General features: G+C 44.2%; 1 protein-coding gene across 3 annotated transcripts in view; it reads left to right on the forward strand.

The window, feature by feature from the left end:
• Positions 1 to 21,183, forward strand: part of GNA12 (G protein subunit alpha 12) — a 112,336-nt gene that overhangs the window by 33,784 nt on the left and 57,369 nt on the right. For all 3 annotated transcript variants that reach the window (XM_031665636.1, XM_031665635.1, XM_031665634.1), the window contains exon 2: positions 14,897 to 15,112. In XM_031665636.1, coding sequence (XP_031521496.1) covers positions 14,897 to 15,112 — 216 coding nt within the window. The remainder of the gene's footprint in view (positions 1 to 14,896; positions 15,113 to 21,183) is intronic.

The raw sequence follows: 21,183 nt of genomic DNA on the forward strand, positions 1-21,183 counted from the left end.
AAGCGATCCTCTCCCCTCCTGGGGTTGACCCCTTTCTCATGTCAAACCATTTCCCTCAAAGAAGGTGATTGTAATGATAGTAGCTGTTGACTGGGAGAAGGTATGATTCTAGAAGACTGTTCCAAATTCAGAATGCTTTTAAAGGAGTATCTGTATTGTATTAAGCATAGAAATTTTTACTATGAATTTATTACTAAGTAATATTTACATAGAATTTATTGCAACAATACTTAATTTTACTATGAATTTATTACTAAGTAATATTTACATAAATGTTTACATATTTACAGATGTGTGAAAATTGCTGCTTCTATTAAACTCTGTCTGTCACTTGCAGTTTTAATTTACCCACCACAGTAAATTAAGCTGCTGTCTTTTTGGTTGATCTTTTCCTGTCAATAGGCTTTTTCATTTTTATTTTACTGCTCCTTGGGGAGCAGGGCTACCCCAAAGGTGGTGTACCCAGAGTAGCCGGCCTTTTAATTTTGTCTTTGACATACAAAAATGAGGTAGTTTTAAGTGGAATTTTCAGACCCATTGTACAACTAACTTTTTTTTTCAAATAAAATATAGGCCAATATTTATGTCTTAACATCAATAATGAGTTATCATAGGGTGGAATTTCGAATGAAAAATACATTGAAACGCTAATGATGTTCGGTTTGTGTATTTTTGATCAACTTTGGTACAAGGCAGGTCGAATTAATATCTAATATAAAACGCCTGCTACTTCAGTGTTCCTCACTGCAGGTATGAGGTAGGACTGCTGCCCTTACTTTGCGGATGAGGAGCCTGGGGTCCCTTCGTTCATCCTGCCAACAGGTAGAGCCTCTGCTCTGTGCCAGCCCTGGGGACAAGGGTGTGAACAGAGCAGAGCCCTGTCCTCGTAGGGTGTGTGCTCGGCGGGGAGAGACTCGTACAGGAAATGCTGAGTGTACTCTGAAGGCAGATAGCCAGCCGGAAGTGGTCAAGGAAGTAAAGCAACATGGAGTGTGGGAAGGATGGGCCTGGGGTGCAGTTTTGGATAAGATGGCCAAGGGCAGGCCACCCTGAGAAGCTCCCCTGCCCCAGTCCTTACTGAGCGTTGAGGAAATGAGCCGTGCGGCTATCCGGGGTAAAGGGTTTCAGTTGTCAGGAACCGGAAGGTGCAAAGGCCCGAGGCAGAAGTGCGGATGTGCCTCTGTGAGGACCTGGGTTTTTGCTGTGAATGAGATGGGAGCCTTGTAGAGTTTTGAACAAAGTGGGTGACAAGAGCTAACCTAGGCTTAGCAGGCTGACCGGCCACTGGTTTTGACAGTAAACTGAAGGGGACAAGTATGGACACAAAGCAACCAATTAGAAGACTTGCCATAATCCAAATGAGAGATGGTGGTGGCTGGACCCAAGTGAGAGCCATGGGAGCAGCAGGAAGTAGGGAAATTCTAGCTGTCTCTGGAAGGTAGGACCACAGCATTGGCTGACAGGCTGGGCCAGAGCTCGGGATGGTGCATCTCCCCTAGCTGCAGGCCACTGCTGTTCTCTGACCTGTGGGGAGTGAGATCCTCCTGTGCAGCCCGGGTCCCTCTCCATCCCATCCAAATTCAGGCCCACCAGGTGATCCACGGTAACCCACAGCACCTGGGCACTCTCCTCCTACAGCCAGTGGCCAGCCCACAGGGACAGACAGGCTCCAAGGCCACAGTCAGCTCGGTCCCCACCCTTGCTGATCTGCAGAGGGTACAGAAGCAACTTTTCCAGGCAGCATGGTCGCAGGGCCCATGTAGGCCAGCCAGCTCTGGCTTAACCCAAGTGCAGGCCATAAGCTCTGAAGGCACTGCTCTAGGTAGGTGTCGGGTAGCACTACTCGTGATGGTCACTGTTTACAGGAGGGAGTTGGGTATGTGTGAGAGGCAAACATGTTCACAGATTCCCGAAATAGATAATGAAAATTGCAGAGACCAACTCTGTAATTGCAAATGAAGCATCAATTAAGGTTTTCCTTTTAGCTATCTAAACGGTTACCCATCCAGTCCATAGAAGAGAAGATGGATGCCTGCAGAGCAGGACGACTTTAAGCAGTAGCCTGAGTCCCAAGTGGAGGAAGTGCCCAAAATGATCATAGAGCTTTTGGTACTTTCACCTAATAATTCATCGTCGCTCCTTCACGGGGCACAGAGCTGTTTCTGCACGAACGAGTGTTTCATGAGCTCAGTGACTGCTCTTCCGGTTGTGTGTGTGCCTGAGACTGGCCCCTTAATTTGAAATGCTGCAGCGTCTTGTTTAGTGAGGCTGCCTGATGCTGATATTTAATTTATTGCCATGTCCAAGTGCATTTTTGGTGCTGTTTATGTTGCCATTGAGTTTATTTTCTGCAGTAGTAATTTACTACTTAAATTAACTTCTTCCAGCTTTTTTCCAGTTGGTCTTATCGCAAGTTTGAACTTTCCTCCAGATAGTTTTAGAGGCAAGGGATGAAAACAGCAAGCTGCTGTGTTATCCTGGCTAGTTTTTTTTTTTTTCCTCTCTCTCTTACACCTTATTTTATTGCTCATTAATTCAAAGAGATTTCTGTTTATGGAGACAGTAATTAATAGTAAATCTCATCAAATTCAAGGCTCTCTTGATTTTGAAACTTCTAGAACTCAGACTAAATGTTTTAAATTGTTCTTTATACCTTCATGAAAAGTTTTATTGGAAGTGTTGACTGAGCCTAGTTTTCTTATTGGAAACAAGAGACTAGAAATTCAAACGTGCTTGTGAAATTTAAGCATTTTTATTACTAATTGGTACTTTATTTTGTCTATTGTATTATAATGGGACTTAGAGGAAAATAAATATATAAAAATCAGTATAAAAGCTTATTTGAAGTATAGAAGCTAAATGTCTATTCCATTTTTTCTAATTTTGGGTTGTCAGTATACATACACTAAATTTTCCTCATTTTCAGTTGCTCGTTATCCTGATTTCTCTTTGAGCTGTGGTTTGAGGATATGACTGCTTAGATATTATTGGAGGACAATTTTTGTGAAGCAACTAAATCAACTGAAAAACAACTTGGGGGAAAATAAAGGAAAATTTCCAAGTTATTAAACACACATGTGTAAATTGGCACAACCTTTCTGGAAAACAGTTTAGTAACTTTATCAAAAGTCTCAAAAATATGTGTATACTTTTTTGACCCAGCAGTTTTGTAATTCACCATTTAGGAATTTGTCACAAGAAAATAGCCATATATGTGAAGATAGGGATGTGTCAAGGAGTTCCTTGTATTGTTGTTTATTCTTTCCATACACTGGAAAGAATTCCGATGTCCAGCCATAGAGGTTTCCTTAATCTTAGCACATCCCACCTGTTGGACTACTCTGCAGCCATTACAGATCTTGAAGTCTTGAATGACGTAGGAAAGTGTTTATGATACTTTGCTAGAAAATTTTTACAGTGTTATAAAATGTTCTGTAAAGAATAAGACAGATAACATTCCTAGATGTTAATAAGTTATTTCTGGGTAGTGATATTTTTAAGGATTTAATTTTCTTCTTTATGTATTTCTATATTTCCACTATTTTTTGCACTAAAAATACACTTTTATAATCAGAAAGAGACAAATTCTTTTTTCTTTGAGACAGAGTCTTGCTCTATCCCCCAGGCTGGAGTGCTGCAGTGGTGCAATCTCAGCTCACTGCAACCTCTGCCTCCCGAGTAGCTGGGATTACAGGCACCTGCCACTGTGCCCACACCCACCTAATTTTTGTGTTTTTAGTAGAGATAGGGTTTCACCATGTTGGCCAGGCTGGTCTCAAACTCCTGACCTCAGGTAATCTGCCCACCTTGGCTTCCCAAAGTGCTGGGATTACAGGCGTGAGCCACCACACCTGACCAAGACAAATTCTTTTAGAAATGTTATCCTACAGCAGTGGTGTCTGATAGCAGATATAACGTGAGCCACAAATGTAAGGCACACGTGTACTTCATATTTTCTAGTAGCCACATTAAGGAGAAAGAACGAAAAAAAAAATGATTTTAATAGTATATTTTATTGAATCCAATATATCCAAAATATTACAATTACACATGTAATCAGTATAAACAATTAAAAGAAGTTTGCATGTTCTTTTTGTACTAAGTCTTTGCAATCCAGTATGTATTTATAATACCTCTCAGTTCAGCCGGCCACACGTCCACTGCTCAGTGGCCCTCGTGGCTGGGACAGAGCCACCGTTAGATGGTCTCTTGCTGGGCTGCTGAGATAGTGTAGATGAACGAGTGTTTTCAGTGTCTGGAGATATTAGACTCAAGTAGTGTCTGAATTCACAAAATGTCTCCTAACATAGCCAGGCTTAACAGCATATCCCATACTTCCAGATTTTAATTACTATTTTTAAAAACTGTTCCAGAGAACATCAGAAGTATTGGGTCCTCAGAGGTCAACTCGGCTCTGGCTCTAGTCTCCATGCCTGCTGTAAGCTGCGTGAGAGCAGGCAGCAGCCCAGACATCTGCCTCCTGCCCGTTTCTCTGCTCCCTTATCTCTCCAGACACTCCCATAGCAGTATAGAACAGCACTGAAAAATCTCTAGCATGAGCCCACGCAGTCAAGGCTGCAGAGAGCTTTGATTGCACCACTGCACTCCAGCCTGGAGGACACAGTGTGACCCTGTCTCTACAAAAAAAAAAAAAAGAAAGAAAGAAAATCTCTAGTTTAAACTCAGTCGGTCAGGCTTGATAGCTGTGTGATTTTGAGCTTCCATTTTCTCATTTGTAAAATGGGCATAATACTATCCCTTGCAGAGTTAGTTATAAAGACTAAATGAGCTAATGGACAGTGAGTACTTAACACAGTGTCGTTCACATGGCAGGCACTAGTCCCATGCACGATGCAGATTGTTATGACCTCTGTGAAGCAGCCTTTTGGTTGATAGACTGGCATGAATTTTATGCATGTCTGCATCTGCTCATTTATTTGGCACCTTGGTCAGGATTTAAAGGCTCTGTGGAAAGGCTCTGGGCCTTTATTTACCACAATGCACTGAGGCCCCAGTTGGATCAGGTTGGATCAGGAGGAGGGTTCTAAAGAACACTGCGTGGGGGTGCCACCACCACCACGCACTGCACACATCATGTTTGATAATCAAAAGCAGCCTTTCTAAATTGAACATTAGCTTTGTATCCTCTTCAATGTCTTTTTTAATTAATTTATTTATTTTAATAGAGACAGGGTCTCCCTATTGTCCAGGCTGTTCTCCAACTCCTGGGCTCAAGGGATCCTCCTGCCTCGGCCTCCCAAAGTGCTAGGATTATAGGTGTGAGCCATCTCGCCCAGCCCTCTTCAATGTCCTTAGTGGTAGAAAACGTTGAGTGGTAGCTCTGTGATTCCCAGACCTCACCATGCAATTCAAGATAACCCCAATGAATGGGCCAAGAATATGTTTAATCAAAACCAACCCAGTGACACTGCCCCCCAAAGGACAAAGATTTCACCATTTTCTCACACCTCCTCACACAGTTTCTTTGCACTCATCAGTTTTTCACAAAACCCAACTTGTTACTGTTTGGACTTTTGCCACTCAGCCCAGTCCTACTGGCTTTGAAGTGGTGGGACCAAGGAACGCCAGCCTTGTAGCAGGCTCATCTACAAGAGTCGGGCCCAGTGGCACTCAGACCGTAGTCCAGAGGAACGCAGTGCCTGTACGTGCATGTGTATTTATGTGTTTATGCATACACACACACACCCGTCTATATGTAGCTGTCTCTCCGTGTATATGGACATCAATTTTACCTAAAACAAATTCTGTGACACACTTACCTTTGTTATTTGCAGTCTATTTAGTTACCAGTATTATTTTCTTTTCCTTTTTAAAATGCCTAGTAAATTATTCCACAATGCAGATCCTGACTTGAATTTCGAAAACACTGAATTGGCACACGAAGCTGTTACCTGTTGATAGTGTGTGCAGGCTTTTTCCCCTTAGAATGATATTTGGTGTGTGCGCGCTCAAGTTTTGCTGGTATTTTCTGTACTTCACAGGATGATTTTGTTTCCCCTTCTACTGGTGTTTGTCATGTAGTGAAATTTTTAGTGAAGGGAGATTCCGAGGCTTATCCTGACCTCTGGAAGAACAGGAGAGGAAGAAGTTGGTCTGCCCGTGGCCATGGCTGGCGGCGGGGGCCGGGGAGATGATTCCAGAAGTTTCCAGCCTGCTGGCTTTTGAGTTTTGAAACGGAGCCTGGATTTTCACTTTCCAGTTCAGGAGATCTGGGGAAATCTGGATTGGTTTGGAGGGTTTTTTTTTTTTTTTTTTTTGGACTTTCAGGAAAACCTTTATAAGGCAGCTGAAAACTGCTAATGATAGTTTGCTTCTCCTGTGCCCTTCCTAAACCCAGAGTTTTCTCTGCAGTTCCATCTCCTCTTGAAAAGCTTAGCTTGGATTTCCCACTGTCCAACTGAACTAAATTTGTGGAAAACCTACCTAAGTGTCACCCCTTCCAAACCATCCCCTCCTGTGGACCTGACTTGGGAGAACTGGTGGGTATTGTGCTTACACAGCAGGGCCCTCACTGCCTCCCTGCTCTGCAGGTTTGCTGAATTCCTGGTGTTGGATCTCTCCATCTTTTGTTGAGAGCCCTTGGGGTGAGAGCACTTGGGGGCTCTTGATCCCTCTCCTGCTTTAGCTGCGCCTTCCCTGCTGCCCATCCCACCCACCACGGAACCTGCAGGCAGCCTTGGACCTTGCCATTCTCCTTTTCCAATGCCTTCGACTGTCCCGTTTCTTACACAGATTTCTTAGCTTTCCGCAGCCTGTCTGTGAGCGCGGCCTCACCAGCGGTGGCGGTTCGGGCTGTCCTCCAACGGTCCTGTCCTTCCGGTTATGGGGCTGGCCTCTGTACTCTGCATCTGAGGCTCTCGCTTATCCGCTCGGGCTCTGTCGTGCTGCTGTGCTTGTTTTGAAAGTTCTCCCAGAGCAGGAGCCAGGTTTACTGCCTTTTGGGTTTTTCTCCATTCATTACCCACCACTTTTCTTTGCGTGAGTTGAGCCTTCGGTATAGTCACTGGCAGAGCCAAGAGGGGGCTTTCTTAGAGAAATGATACACCTGATCCAGTACAACAGTGCATTTGTTCCAGAAGGCAAACCTGCGGAGTTAGGGGGGCCAGGGCTGCGCGTGAAATGGCAGAGGCTCTGATGGCTGGTTTGATGGTTTACTGCCTCCCTTCATCAGTTTCTCGCTGAGCTTTACATTAAAAGGTATCCTGCACTTCAGTTTTCGAGAGGAACTAAGAGGCGCTGTCTTTGCTCGCTGGATTCATCAATGTAAAGAAATGCATCCTGTTTACACTTCTGGCAGCGTTTCTTTTATTTGGATGGTGGCCAAAAGCAAACAACTTAGCCGAGTGGGTTTTTAAAAAGCAGAGCTTTCCAAGTCCACATGCTGTTGCCCGAGTGAACATCCAAAATCTTCAGTTTGTCTTAATGGAACGGTTTCATCTTGTAGAAAAAGGCTCATATTATCTTACAGCATTTTATGTCTATCGTAGCTTTGGTATTTATTGTGGGAAGATTTTACTAAGGAATGACTAATCTTAAAAGATTTGGTTTGATGAGAGGCTAAACTAACATAATCTATTTTGAAATGAGATAACAGGATTTGCAATTTTTGGTCTTTATCCAGCGGAATTGAACCCCACCCCACCCCCTAAAAAAATCTCCATCCCCAGCAGAGAGGGAATCTATTCTTTGACTATAAGTTTAAGTTGCTGGATTTATAAGTTGTCTTAAAAATATGCTCTCTGAACAGTTTGAAGTGTAACATTGTATTGAGATGAAGTCATCAACCGTTGAGACTTTAACTGTTTATATTTGGGTAACCAAATAAAATATATGGTTATTCAAACAATTAATACTTCAGTAACACCATTACTGAAAAAAGGATTTTTCTCTTAGCCATTAAAGAGACTTGAGTGAGTTGTCTTTCTTGCTTTTTTTAAGTGTATGTGAGTTTTAGGATTTTCTTGGCTTTTGTGTTTTAGAAAATTGGTCTTTTATGGGGAAAGGATAGGAGTAAGAGGTTTATTATTATAATATGCCTCCTATACTAGTAGTTTACTTTTAAGACTTTAGTAACTCTATATAATGATGGTGAAATGTGTAACTATCCATTCTGCAAAAGTTCAGTAAATATATTATTGCTACAGGCTTTAAACTCCAGAAGGAGCTTACATCTCTCTCTAAAAAGGAAAAAAAAAGGGACTCAGAATTTAGCCAGATATCCCCAGGTAGAAAGCTTTCCTGGAACTCAGATTTGGATTTTCAGGACAAAGTTGTCAGAGAGCAGTTTTTGACTAGAATAAACGTAAAGGTGCAAAAGAGAGACATCTTTTTTTTAATGCCTTTTTTCCTTCAAAGGAAGGGGAAAAGGTATAGAAAATGGACTGTAGTTAACTGTTGTAATTCAAAGCTCATCCGTCGTTTAGCCACCTTTCTTGGGTTTTGAAAAAGAGAAAGAAAGAGTCTTTTCTCGTTGTTGGTGCAGTTCATTTGGACCGGCTCCAGCCTGCTTGGGCGGATTGTGTGGTGGGAATAGACTGCAGTTGTATGGGCCGGTTTTGCCTGTGTGTGTTTTTAAGCCAAGCCTATGTTCACCCCGATAGTTGGGGAAGGCCTGGTTTATGCAGTGCTGCAGTTTTCATAAGTGACCTTTGGCCTTCCAAGTCCGGCTTTGCCCCCTGACTTGTCTTTGACATATAAAAATGCGACTTCCTAGGGGTTATCGATTGAACTTCTGAGTGAGCTTGTACTCCTTGTGAAGTTAAACTTTTCATTTGTAAAAATAGCACCTGAATAGATACCTGGTGGGTCAGACCCAATTTCTGTATTTAAGTTGGCTGAGCAGGGCCTTGCCGGATAGCGGGAGGGTTGGTAACTCGATTGGGAGGGCAGTGGAGGCTGAAACCCCATCCAAGCCGCCATTGCCAGGCTCGGCTGCATCTGCCTGGACGATGGAGAGCGTTTTTATGATTTGTACAAAGGCACTGAGACCCTTTGCCCGAGACCTCGCCAGAGAAATCTGTGTGCTACCTTCTCTGTGCCAAGATAGTTTTTGTTGTGCATAGTAGGGGAAAGAGGAATTGCCTTTGTTTCCTTGTGTACTTGAGCCTTTTTGGTTTTGTCCTTTTGGGAAGGCAGGAGTTTGGTGTGGTGTAGTCAAAGGAAGTGGGGAGATGAGGACCCAGAGGAGGAATCACAGTGGGGGAGCTGGGAGGAAGGGAAGTGGAGAGTTTATTCAAGTCACATTTGGATTCCAGTCCACCGCCGCCGCTCGTTCAGATGAACCCACACTTCTGAAAGCTCAGTTTGAGACCCTTCTCCAGTTAGGATTTGAGCAAGCCTCACCTTGTCCTACTATCTCTTTTCCTTTGGCCTCTGCTAACGTTCCCTCCCCACATCACATAGTTGGAACTTACGTTGCCGTGGTTGCTAGTTAACTTTTTAAAGCTTTTTATTTTGAAGTAAATATAGGTTCACAGGATGTTGCAAAGACAGTACAGAGAGGCATGCAGTTTTTCCCAATGGTTATGACACACGTGATTTCAGTGTGCTGTTGAAGTCGGGAAATGGGCTTTGGGACAGTGTGTGTGTGGTTCTGTACCCTTTCCTCACCTGTGTAGGTTTCTGTAACTACCACCACAGTCCAGACCACAAAGATCCCCTCGTGCTTCTCCTTTCTAGTCACTTCTCCCCCCATCTTTCCCTTTACTAACCCCTGGCAACCATGAATCTCTTGTCCATCTCTGTAATTTTGTCACTTCAAGAATGTTATGTAAACAGAACCGCATAGTGCGTGATCTTTTGAGATTGACTTTTCGTTTAACACAATGTCCTAGAGCTCCATCCAAGTCGTCGCATTCCCGTAGTGAATTCCTGTTGATTGCTGGATAATAGTCCATGGTATGGTGCGCCACAGCTTGTTTCCAGTGTGGGGCTATGATGAACAAAGCTGCTGTGAACATTACAGGGTTTTGTGTGGACTCAGCTTTCCTATTTCTGAGATACAAGTACAGCTGCTAGGCTGTATGGGAGTTGCATTTTTAGTAGTTACAAATCCACCCAACTGTTTTCTAGTTTGTACCATTTGACATTCCCCCAGCAGTGTAGGAGAGGTCCAGCGTCTCTGCATCCTCACCTCCACTTGGTGGTGTCGCTGGTTTTTTGGTTTGTTTTTTAGCTGTTCTAACAGGTGTATAGCGGTGTCTTACTGAGGTCTCCATCTGCTTTTTCCTGACGTCTGGTGATGTTGAACATCTTCTCACTTGTGTATTTGCTGTCTGCATATGTTCTCCAGTGAAATATCTCATCATGTCTTTTGCTCATTTTCTTTAAAAAAAAAAATTTTTTTCCTCTTCGTTTCATTCTGTGACCTGCTGAATTTTGCCCATTTTCTAACTGGATTGTTTGCTTTTTAAACTGTTGAGTATGTGTGTATGTATCTCAGCGTCTTGCTCTGTCACCCAGGCTAGAGTGCAGTGGCACTATCATAGCTCACTGTAACCTCAAACTCTTGGGCTCATGCGATCTTCATGCCTCAGCCTCCTGAGTAGCTGGAACTATCGGCGTGCGCCACCATGCCTGCCTAATTTGTTTGATATTCTTTTAGAGACGAGGTCTATGTTGCCCAGGCTGGTCTCGAACTTCTGGCCCCAAGTGATCCTCTCCCCTCAGCCTCACAAAGTGTTGGGATTACAGGCGTGAGCCACCGTGCCCAGCCTAACTGTTGAGTTTTGAATGTCCTTGTATATTCTAAATGAGTCCTTTGTCAGATATGTTTGATGTGTGATTGGCAAACATTTTCCCCCAGTTCACAGCTTCTTTTCAGCCTCTTAAGAGGGTCTTTGGCAAAGCAAAATATTTTAGTTTTCATAAAGTTCAATTTATTGATAATTTTTCTCATATGAATCATGTATTTGGAGTCACATCTAAGAACTCTGACCACACCCTACATCCTGAAGATATTCTCCTATGTGATACATAGTTTTACATTTTGATTTGATTTTGTATAAGCTGTGAGGTTTAGGTCAAGGTTCTTTCCCCTCCCTCCGATTTTCTTTGCCTATGGAAGTCCAATTCCTCCAACAGCATTTGTTGAAAAGACCAGGCTTCCTCTTGTTAATTGCTTTTGCACCTTTATAAAAATCAGCTAGCGGTATCAGGGACTATCCCTGGGTTCTCTGTTATGTTCCATTGATCTGTGTGTCTGTCACCTCACCAATACCACACAGTCTTGATTATCATAGCCATATAAGAAGTCTTAAAATCAGAGAGACTGTTCCCACTTTTCTTTTTCAGAGTTGCTCTAGCTAATTTAGTGCTTTTCCTACAAATTTTCAAATAATCGTATTTATATCTACAAAATATCCTGCTGGGATTTTATGGAAATTGTGCTAAACCTGTTTATCAATTTAAGGATATTGATACTGTGTTGAATCTTTCAATTCGTGACTGTGGTATATCTATTAGATTTTAAAAATTTCTTTCATCAACATTTTGCGGTTTTCAGCACGTAAGTCCTACACATATTTTGTTAGATTTATACCTATTTCATTATTTCAGTGATTGGTAGTAGTGCGTTTTTCATTTCACTTCCCACGTGTCCATTGCTAGTATATAGAAAGACAGTTGAATTTTGTGTGTTGTTATATCCTGCCACTGTTCCGGATTCGTTTGTTTAGGAGTTTTTTTGGTAAATTAATTTGGGATTTTCTATATAGATCATCTTTTTATCTGCAAATAGGTTTAGTTGTGTGTTTTCTTTTTTTTTTTTTTTTTTTTTTCTGTCTAATCTGTTCTCTCTTTTTTTCCCCCGCTGCTTTTCCCGAGCTGTATGATCTTTTATTTCATTTTCCTACCATATTGCACTGGCTAGAACTTCCAGTACCGTGTTGAATAGCAGTCGCAGAAGTAGGCATCTTTGTCTTTTCCTAGTGTTGGAGGGAAAGCATTCAATCTTTCACCATTATGAGGCTGAAGAATTTCTCTATTCCTAGTTTGCTGAGGTTTTTTAAAATCGTGATGGGTGGTTTTTTTTAATCCATATATTTGTCTTTCTAGCCAGATTCTGAGTTTCTGGGGGGGTCAGATACTGTTTCTTAAAGTTTGTTTCCCCCACAAACGAACACATTGAACAAATGTTTGTGGATCGGTAGGACTAGGCATGGTCTCCAACGGCAGACAGACGAGGTCCTGCGGGGGGAAGTTTGGGGAACATCTCTAAGCAGACCGTCCTGGTGAGCTGGGTCTGGAGGAGAAACCAGACCGTCCTGGTGAGCTGAGTCTGGAGGAGAGGTGTAACTACTCTTTGGTCATCATTACATCTGACTCAGTGGTTCAAGGCAGAAGCGGAAGTTACAGGCACCAAATTGATGCTGCAGGAGAGAGATGAAGGAGGCAGAATGGATTCATCTACTCTGCCCTGGATGTCAGAAATGAAGCTTTTCAGGATAAGTGCCAACTAAAAATCATTGACTTGTACATTTTAAATTGATGAGTTCTGTGGTACATGGATGATAGCGCAGTAAAACTGTTACTTAAAAAGGGAAAAAAAAAAAAAAAAAGGCCGGCTGCAGTGACTCACACCTGTCATTCCTAGCGCTTTGAAAGGCTAAGGCCAGAGGATCACTTGAGCCCAGGAGTTTGAGACCAGCCTGGGCAATATAGTGAGACCTTGACTCTACAAAAATTTTAAAATTAGCCGGGCATAATGAGGCATGCCTGTGGTCCCAGCTCTTCGGGAGGCTGCGGGCGAGGATCGCTTGAGCCCAGGAGGTCGAGATTGCAGTGAGCCATGTTCATACCACTGCACTCCAGCCTGGGTGACAGAGTAAGACCCTGTCTCCAAAAAAAGAACATAGGTTAAGTGCGTAGTGAATAGCTGACCATGGTATTCTCTGTCCTGGAGGATGGGATGCTGCTCTCAGCTGTCCTGAGTCCCCCAGATTGCTCTGAGATGAGAAGGCTTTTCCAGATGGACAGATGTGCATTTGATTGCCTTCTCAGGGCCCTTGAGCACTCTGTACATCCTACAGTGTGGACCATACCAGAGAGTATGCAGTGTGCCCCTCAGAAGAACACAGGAAGTTCTCATAGACACTGCCTTGCTGATTTCGAAGCATTAGTCTAAGAATGGTGAAATAGACCTTCTGACTGCTCAGGGGGTGCTGTTTTTGCTGAGACAGAATATTTTCCAAAGGCTGACTACATTCCCTAATACTATTTTAGTTTAGGTTATTTCTTCATCCCCTTGACCCTGTTGGTGAGGTAAGAAGGGGCAGAAAAATATTAACTTTATTTTTAACAATGAGGAAATAAGCAGAAGAGTAAAAAGTAGTTTCTCATCACAGTGGTGACGTTAAATCTAGAACATGATCCCCTGGCTCCCGTTTTGGTGGGCGGGCTACTTGGCTTGTCATATTTTAGTCTTTTCCTGCCTCGTGACTGCTGACTGCCTGGATTTGTATGTTTTCCCACCCATTTTAAGCTGGAAGAAGCAGTTGTGTCTTCTGGAATAGAGGAGCTGCCAGATTTCAGTGACGATGACAGTAGTAGCGCTGGTAGTACTCGTAGCAGTACAGTCATCCCTCGTTTCCACAGCCAGCCACCAACAGAAAATAGTCACGGACAGTAGTACCACGTTTGAGAGAGAGAAGGAGAGACCACATTTACTTACCTTTCATGACAGTATATTGTTATAATTGTTGTATTTTATTATTAGCTATTATTATTAATCTCTTACTGTGCCTAATTCATAAATTAAAATTTAAAAACTTAAATTTAAAAACAATACAGGTAGGGCTTGGTACTGTTCAGTGTTTCAGACATCCACTGAGGGTCTTGGAACCTATGCCATGGTAAGGGATGGGGGCTACTATAGTTGTTAAAACGTTTTTTTGGCAGAGAGGCTGAGGCAGGCGAATCAGCTGAGGTCAGGAGTTTGAGGCCAGCCTGGACAACATGGTGGAACCCCGTCTCTACTAAAAATACAAAAATTAGCCATGCATGGTGGCGGGTGCCTGTAATCTCAGCTAAAAATAAAAAATTAGTCAGGCGTGGTGGCAGATACCTGTAATCCCAGCTACCTGGGAGGCTGAGGTGGGAGAATTGCTTGAACCCAGGAGGCAGAGGTTGTAGTGAGCCGAGATCACTCCATTGCACCCCAGCCTGGGTGAAAAGAGTGAAACTCCATCTAAAAAAAAAAAGTTGACTTTTTACTGATACACTTCATTTTCCAGTGAAATTTTCTGAATTTGTTGCTACCTCCTCCCTGCTCAGTTGTTTCTTTTCCAGTAGCTTTGCAAATGAGTGATGGCAAAATGTAGACTTCTTTCTGTGGTGCTTATGTACATCTGTTTTCTATTATTATTTTTTTTTTGAAACAAGGTCTTGCTATGTTGCCCAGGCTAGAATATACTGCCATAATCATAGATAACTGCAGCCTTGACCTCCTGGGCTCAAGCAATCCTCCCCACTCAGCTGAGACTGGTGTGCCACCACCAAGGCACAGGTGTGCCACCACCAAGCCCAGCTGTTTTTAATTTTATTTTATTTTTTTGTAGAAGCAGGGTCTTGCTCTGTTGCCCAGGCTGGTCTCAGACTCCTGTGTTCAAGCAGTCCTCCCTCTTTGGCCTCCCAAAGGGTAGGCTCACAGTGTGAGCCACCGTCCTCGGCCACGTGCATCTCTCTTGGTGAGGTTATATTCCTAGGAGTTAAGACATTTCACGCCACAACAAGCAAACCAAGAGACAGACTCTGACTGCACATTTGAGAGCTTGTGAGTTTTCTGTGTTATGACAATCGATACCCATTTTGAGGTTTTCTAGTGTGGTTTAGTCTTCGGAACGCAATCAAATCCTCTCTTAATTGTTTTATTTTCTAGGGCTCAAGGGTTCTTGTTGATGCACGAGATAAGCTTGGCATTCCCTGGCAGTATTCTGAAAATGAGAAGCATGGGATGTTCCTGATGGCCTTCGAGAACAAGGCGGGGCTGCCTGTGGAGCCCGCCACCTTCCAACTGTACGTCCCGGCCCTGAGCGCACTCTGGAGGGATTCTGGCATCAGGGAGGCTTTCAGCCGGAGGAGCGAGTTTCAGCTGGTGAGTGAATAAAGCTTTCTGGGCACCTGATAGTGTGTTTTTTACACAACTATTTTGGACCGTTAGTTGAATTTCCTTAAAAACTGTATAACAGTCCAAGCAAGCTCTCAATCATCGTAAGTTGTAATGATCAACAACCAAAACACAGGACGGAGGCAGATGCTACATAAAAGGCTCAAGAGGGAGGGAGCAAGAGCCACTCAGGCAAGATCAATAGCTTTCTTCTGGGAATACGGAGGGTTCTTAGAATCATCTGAATTGGCACAACCCAAGGAATTTCGTTTTTTTTAGAGATCTTGTTCATAGTGGGAAATATCCCCTCATAGCAGCTTCCCAGCTTTGGACATGTGGATGTGGGCAAATCACGAACGTTTTCAGATCAGCGCCTCAGAAGCAAATCCGACCCCACCCAGTTGTTCCCTTCAGATTTGTTCCCTTCGTTTTAAGGTCTAAAAACTTCACAAAGCCCAGTTATTTAGACTCATTTAGGGTCTGAATCTGTAACCAGAAAATTTGGGGGCTTTTGCCTGTTTGCCTTTTGTTTTTTTCCTACCTTTCAACATTAACCGTATATAAAATAAAACGTACATTTTTCTGATAACCAGCACAAATGTGCACAGCTGATATTAATACACACCCAGCGTATCCAGAAATGCCTCTGACTCTCACAGCCCTTTGCCCCCTGAGCACCCAGAGTCAAGTTGGAGTCATGAATCCTTTGCCCTTCTTATGATTTTGCCATAATATCCATTTATTATTTGTAAACACAACAGTCTTGAGTTTTACTGATTCTTAAACTTCATAAAAGTCGTTTCTTACTGTGTAGTACATACGCTTCTGTGACTTACCTTTTTCACTCCGCATATTGGAATTTCTTCACGCAAGGCACATAGCTGCAGTTCTTTCCTTTTTACTGCTGTCTGATGCTCCATTGTGAAAAGATACTAGGATCCATTCCTTCTTTCACTGAGGTACTTTTGAATTGTTTTTCATATTTTGCTCTTGGAAATGTCGTGTTTTTTTTTTTTTTTTTGAGACGGAGTCTCGCTCTGTCACCCAGGCTGGAGTGCAGTGGCGCCATCTCAGCTCACTGCAAGCTCCACCTCCAGATTCAAGTGATTCTCCCACCTCAGCCTCCCGAGTAGTGGGGACTATAGGCACCTGCCACCACACCGGCTAATTTTTGTATTTTTTAGTAGAGATGGAGTTTCACCATGTTGGCCAGGCTGGTCTCGAACTCCTGGCCTCAAGTGATCCACCTGCCTTGGCCTCCCAAAGTGCTGGGATTTCAGGCATGAGCCACCACACCCCGCCCTATTCATGTCTTTTACCTATCTTTTTCCTGCAGAGTAATTTTTATTTTTCTCATTTATCTGAAAGGTACTATATAGTCTGCTAATAGTCCCCTCAGTTCAATTTCCTTATTCTTCCTCCAAGTCCCCCTAATGTTAATGTTTTACACAACCACAGTACAACTATTAAAACTAAGAAGTTGGCATCGGTATGAAAGCATCAGTTAACTGTAGACCTTGTCTGAATATGACCCATCTTTCCTCTAGCGCTCCTGTCTGCCGGTTCCTCTACCGCTCCTGTCTGCCGGTTGCTCTAGCACACCTGTCTGCCGGTTCCTTTAGCGCTCCTTCCTGTCTGCTGGGTTCTGGCCTGGAGTCCCCCATTGTGTTTAGTATTTGTGTCCCCTTGGTCTCCTGCAGTCCATGATAGCTTCTTGATCTTTCCTTGTCTTTCATGACCTTGACACGTCCAGAGCACTGGACAGGTCTTGTGTAGAATATTCCTGTTTGGGTTTGTGGTATTTTCTCGTCATTAGGATGAGGGGATGCATTTTTTGGCACAGAAACCACAGGCGTGCCGTTGAACCCTGCTCAGATCATCTGATCAGGAAGTGTGTGATATTGTCCAGCGGCTGGTGCTGCAAACCTGGGTCGCTTGGTTGAGGCACTGTTGGCCAGCTTTCTCCACTGGGAAGTCAGTATTTTCTCTGTGTTGTTAACGCATATCTTAGGGAGATACATTGAGACCCTGCAAATAGCCTGTTTCTCCTCAGGCTTTTGCCTATAACTGTTAATATCCTCCAGGGCATCTTAAGGATGACATTTTTACTAGCCCCTTTGCATCTGCATGTTCCTTCTCAAGTTAACTTTAACAGTTAAGGTAAAAGAACCAAGAGAAAGGGAAGATGTGGTTGCGGTAGAAAGGAAATTTTAATCTAAAGAGCAGGGATGTAAGAAACAATTGGGAAATACATGTCCATATCTCAGTGTGAAATTGAGGTTTACACCTTTTCCCCATAAACTCACACAGTCTGAGAAAGAAGATTCTCGTTCATTTAGAACTTGGATGGAAATTGAGGATTTTCCAAAGAAGGAAACAGAAGCATCAGGGCTGATCATATCGAGTGGGCCTTCTGTCTGGGATCCGGCATGGTGCAGCAGCTTTGACAGGCTTGTGTCTTTGCCCTGGTCATCGGTGCAGGGTGTCAGTGCTGGACGGGACCTCCCAATTTAGGAAGTCAAGCCCCCGTATTGTCACAATATGGAAATAAGCCCACAGCAGTTATGGTGTGCCTGAGGCCACATCATCTTGGTAATCACTGTGAGAAATTTGGGCCGGATTTCTCCCTTTCTTCACTCATTCGTTCATTTATTCTGCATTCATGGATCACCTACTGTGTGAGACATGGTGCTACACGCTGGGGATATTGCAGTGAAGAAGACCAAACACGAGCCTGTCCCCAGCGAGCGAGCTTTTAATCTAGACGTGCACTTGGCGGGTGATTAGGATGAGGTGGCCACAGGTGGGTCAGTAGTCATCCCTTTGGTTTGATCTTATCTCCTGGCTTCAGACCACGAGACTTTGTGAAGATACAGAAAGTATACTGTTGAAGCCAGTAATGCATTTGTAAAGGCTGTAATAACCAAACGCAGAGATGATGTGAAATTCTTGTTTATTGGTTGGTGGGTGCATGACTGTTTGTTATTCCTATGCTTTATACATTTGCACTTCTTTTTATTCTTCAAAAAAAAAATGATGGAGCATTTTATTAAAATAGCTAGATAGTAGGACCCTAATAGTTATTGTTGTCAAAACACACAATTACAACAAAACTGAAAGACCGTACCCATCTGAACACTATTACCAGGGCTCCCTCCCCCACCCCTACAGTAGACCCTTGTTTCTCTTCCAATCTCTTCCTGAGCGTCAAAGCTTTTCTAGGGTGATGCTTCATCGCCTTGTTTTTTGCTTTTCTTTCTTCCCCAGCTGACAGCACTTGACAGTCTCCTGTGAAGAGCTGCAGCTGCTTTGAGAATTGCTGTCGGCCAGGTACTAGGTGCCTCCCTGTACCCTTTGCTGTCTTGCTTTTTCTTGCCATTCCAGTCAGAGGTAGAAACAAAAAGAGGAGGAAAAAGGCTGTGTCTGGTGATTACCTTGTGACGGGCCTCTCTCCTCTGAGGAGCAGGGTGGGCCAGGGCAGGGGGTGGAAATCTTCGCTTTCCACAGAGGGGAGGCAGCCTGGCCGCCCTCCCCACTGGCCCCTTGCCGTGCATGGCCACTGCTGTCCACTGCCGGTCACAGACAGCAGACGCCCCATGAGCATCACTCCTGTGGCTCAGTTGAAAGGAAGATGATCTCACCAGGTTAGACCTCATCTTCCAAAACACAGTTAAGTAAGACATAGCAGGATGCTCAACAGAAAGGCTTTGGTCATCAGTATAACTAATACAAACATTATCTTCTTGTCTGTCCTCTTTTTTAATAAAATAAAATATAGCATTTTTAAATACAGCTTGCACATTAACTAATGTGCTTATACTATGTGGATGATATTGCCATGAATCGTCTACTTTTGAGTATACCATTTATTTCTTTTTTTTTTTTTTTAAGAGACAGTCTTGCTCTGTCTTCCAGGCTGGAGTGCAGTAGGGTGGTAATAGCTCACTGCAGCCTCAAACTCCTGGGCTCAGGTAAACCACCTGCCTCAGCCTCCTGAGTAGTTGGGATCACAGGCATGTGCCACCACACCTGGCTAATTTTTACTTTTTCATAGCATCAAGGTCTTACTATGTTGCCCAGGCTGGTCTCAAACTCCTGGGCTCTAGCATTCCTCCTGCCTTGGGCTCCGAAAGTGCTGGGATTACAGGTGCATGCCACCAGGCCCAGCCTTGGTGTACCTTTGAATTTTAGGATCTAGTTAATTAGAATGGTATGACATAGATATATCAGTGTCTTTGGTGTGTGGCTCCTGACGTGAGTGTGACCTGGATTTGTATGTCATAGTCCTCCTTCCATGCCGTGGAGCGTGTTCTTTCAGTGAATCCTTTCTGTGTGCTAGGCCCTGTGCTGAGGTCAGCTCTCATTTCCTCACATAGCCGGTAGGACAGACAGACATGCAAGCACATAATTGTTATAAATGTGGTAAGAAATATAATTGAGGCCAGACAAGGTGGTGCGTGCCTGTAGTTCCAGCTATTCAGTGGCTGAGGTAGGAGGCTCGCTTGAGCCCAGGAGTTCAAGGCTACAGTGAGCTGAGATCGCGCCACCGCACTGATTGCAGCCTGGGCAACAAAGCGAGACCCTGTCTTAAAAAATATATAATTGAAAAATAATCAGGCTGTGTTAAGCATAAAGGAAAAAAGCAGACGATTCTATCTGGCAGGAGGAGGTCAGAGGTCTTTGGAGGAGACTTTTCTAAAGGCAGGTAGGATGACCCAGGAGACAGTGCAGAGTGAGGTGGCAGAGGGAGCAGACAGAGGTAGGGACTGGGAGAGCGGCCGGCAGGGCAGAAGGTTGCTGAGCCAGGGGCTGCCCTGCAGAGTCAAGCAGGCTTTAGCCAAGAAGAGTGTGCATACATGTGGATGCAAGCACAGAAATCCCAGCTCAAACTGGCTTAACCAAAGGCGCTTTGTGAGCCAAAAACTGACACAGGCGGGAGCTTTATGTGCAGTGTGAGCTATTTCTCTGCCCTTTCCTGGGCTTTCCTGGGCTTCTCTGTGCTGGTTCGTTTTTGGCCTGGCTTCCTCTATGGCTGCAAAATGATGGCAGCAGAATGAGGCCTCACGTGAACAGATCACCACCAGGAGCAAGGAGGGGACCTGACACGTGACCAGGGAGATGCTGTGCGTGGTCGGTTTAGGCATGGATGAGCTCTGCATCCCTGTCCTCACCACTGGAGAAGGAGGGGCCGCCTAACTGGAGCAGTGGTGGGATGCTGCCACCCAGTCTATGAGCTGTTCGGTGGGTGCACGCAGGTCTCAGAGGTCACAGCGTTCTCTGCAACCACATGTACCAAGCGGTTTGAACTCACTTATGGGCAGTGAGGCACCACTGAGGTGTCAGAGCAGTAAATCACAGATCTGAGTTGCTGTTTTTCCAGAAATCACTGTGACTCATGTAAAAGATGCCTGAAGGGGTCCGGGAACGGTGGCTCACGCCTGTAATCCCAGCACTTTGGGAGGCCAAGGCAGATGGATCACTTGAGGTCAGTTCAAGACCACCCTGGCCAATATGGCAAAACCCCACTTCTACTAAAAATACAAAAATTAGCCATGCATGGTGGTGGGACGCCTGTAATCCCAGCTACTCTGGAGGCTGAGGCAGGAGAATCGCTTGAGCCCAGGGGTGGAGGTTGCAGTGAGCAGAGATTGCACCACTGCACTCCAGCCTGTGCAACATGTGTGTGCAACAAGACCCTGTCTCCAAAAAAAAGGAGGGGGGGAGGTGAGACAGGGCAAGGCCGGCTGAGCTCTCCCGGGCTCCATAGAGAGTCTGTGTGATCATAGCAGGGCAGTGGTGGTCTTGGTCCTTACCCTCATGTCCTGCTGTTCGTCACCCCGTCTGCTTGTTTCCTGGCTGCACAGCTCTTTGCTTCTTACCTAGTTAATAATAATCCTCACTGTCTACCTTTCCTCCAAACATGACCTGTGAGCAGGCCAGTGGCATCTCAAGGTACAGAATGGCCTGAATAAATGGAACTACTCACTGTTTTTCATAACTTACTCTTGAAATTGTGGCCAGTGAAATGTAGTAACCAAGTTGTGAATATAGGCTGTGTG

This window comes from Papio anubis, chromosome 4, assembly GCF_008728515.1.
Source record: "Papio anubis isolate 15944 chromosome 4, Panubis1.0, whole genome shotgun sequence".
In the NCBI taxonomy this organism is placed as follows: domain Eukaryota; kingdom Metazoa; phylum Chordata; class Mammalia; order Primates; family Cercopithecidae; genus Papio; species Papio anubis.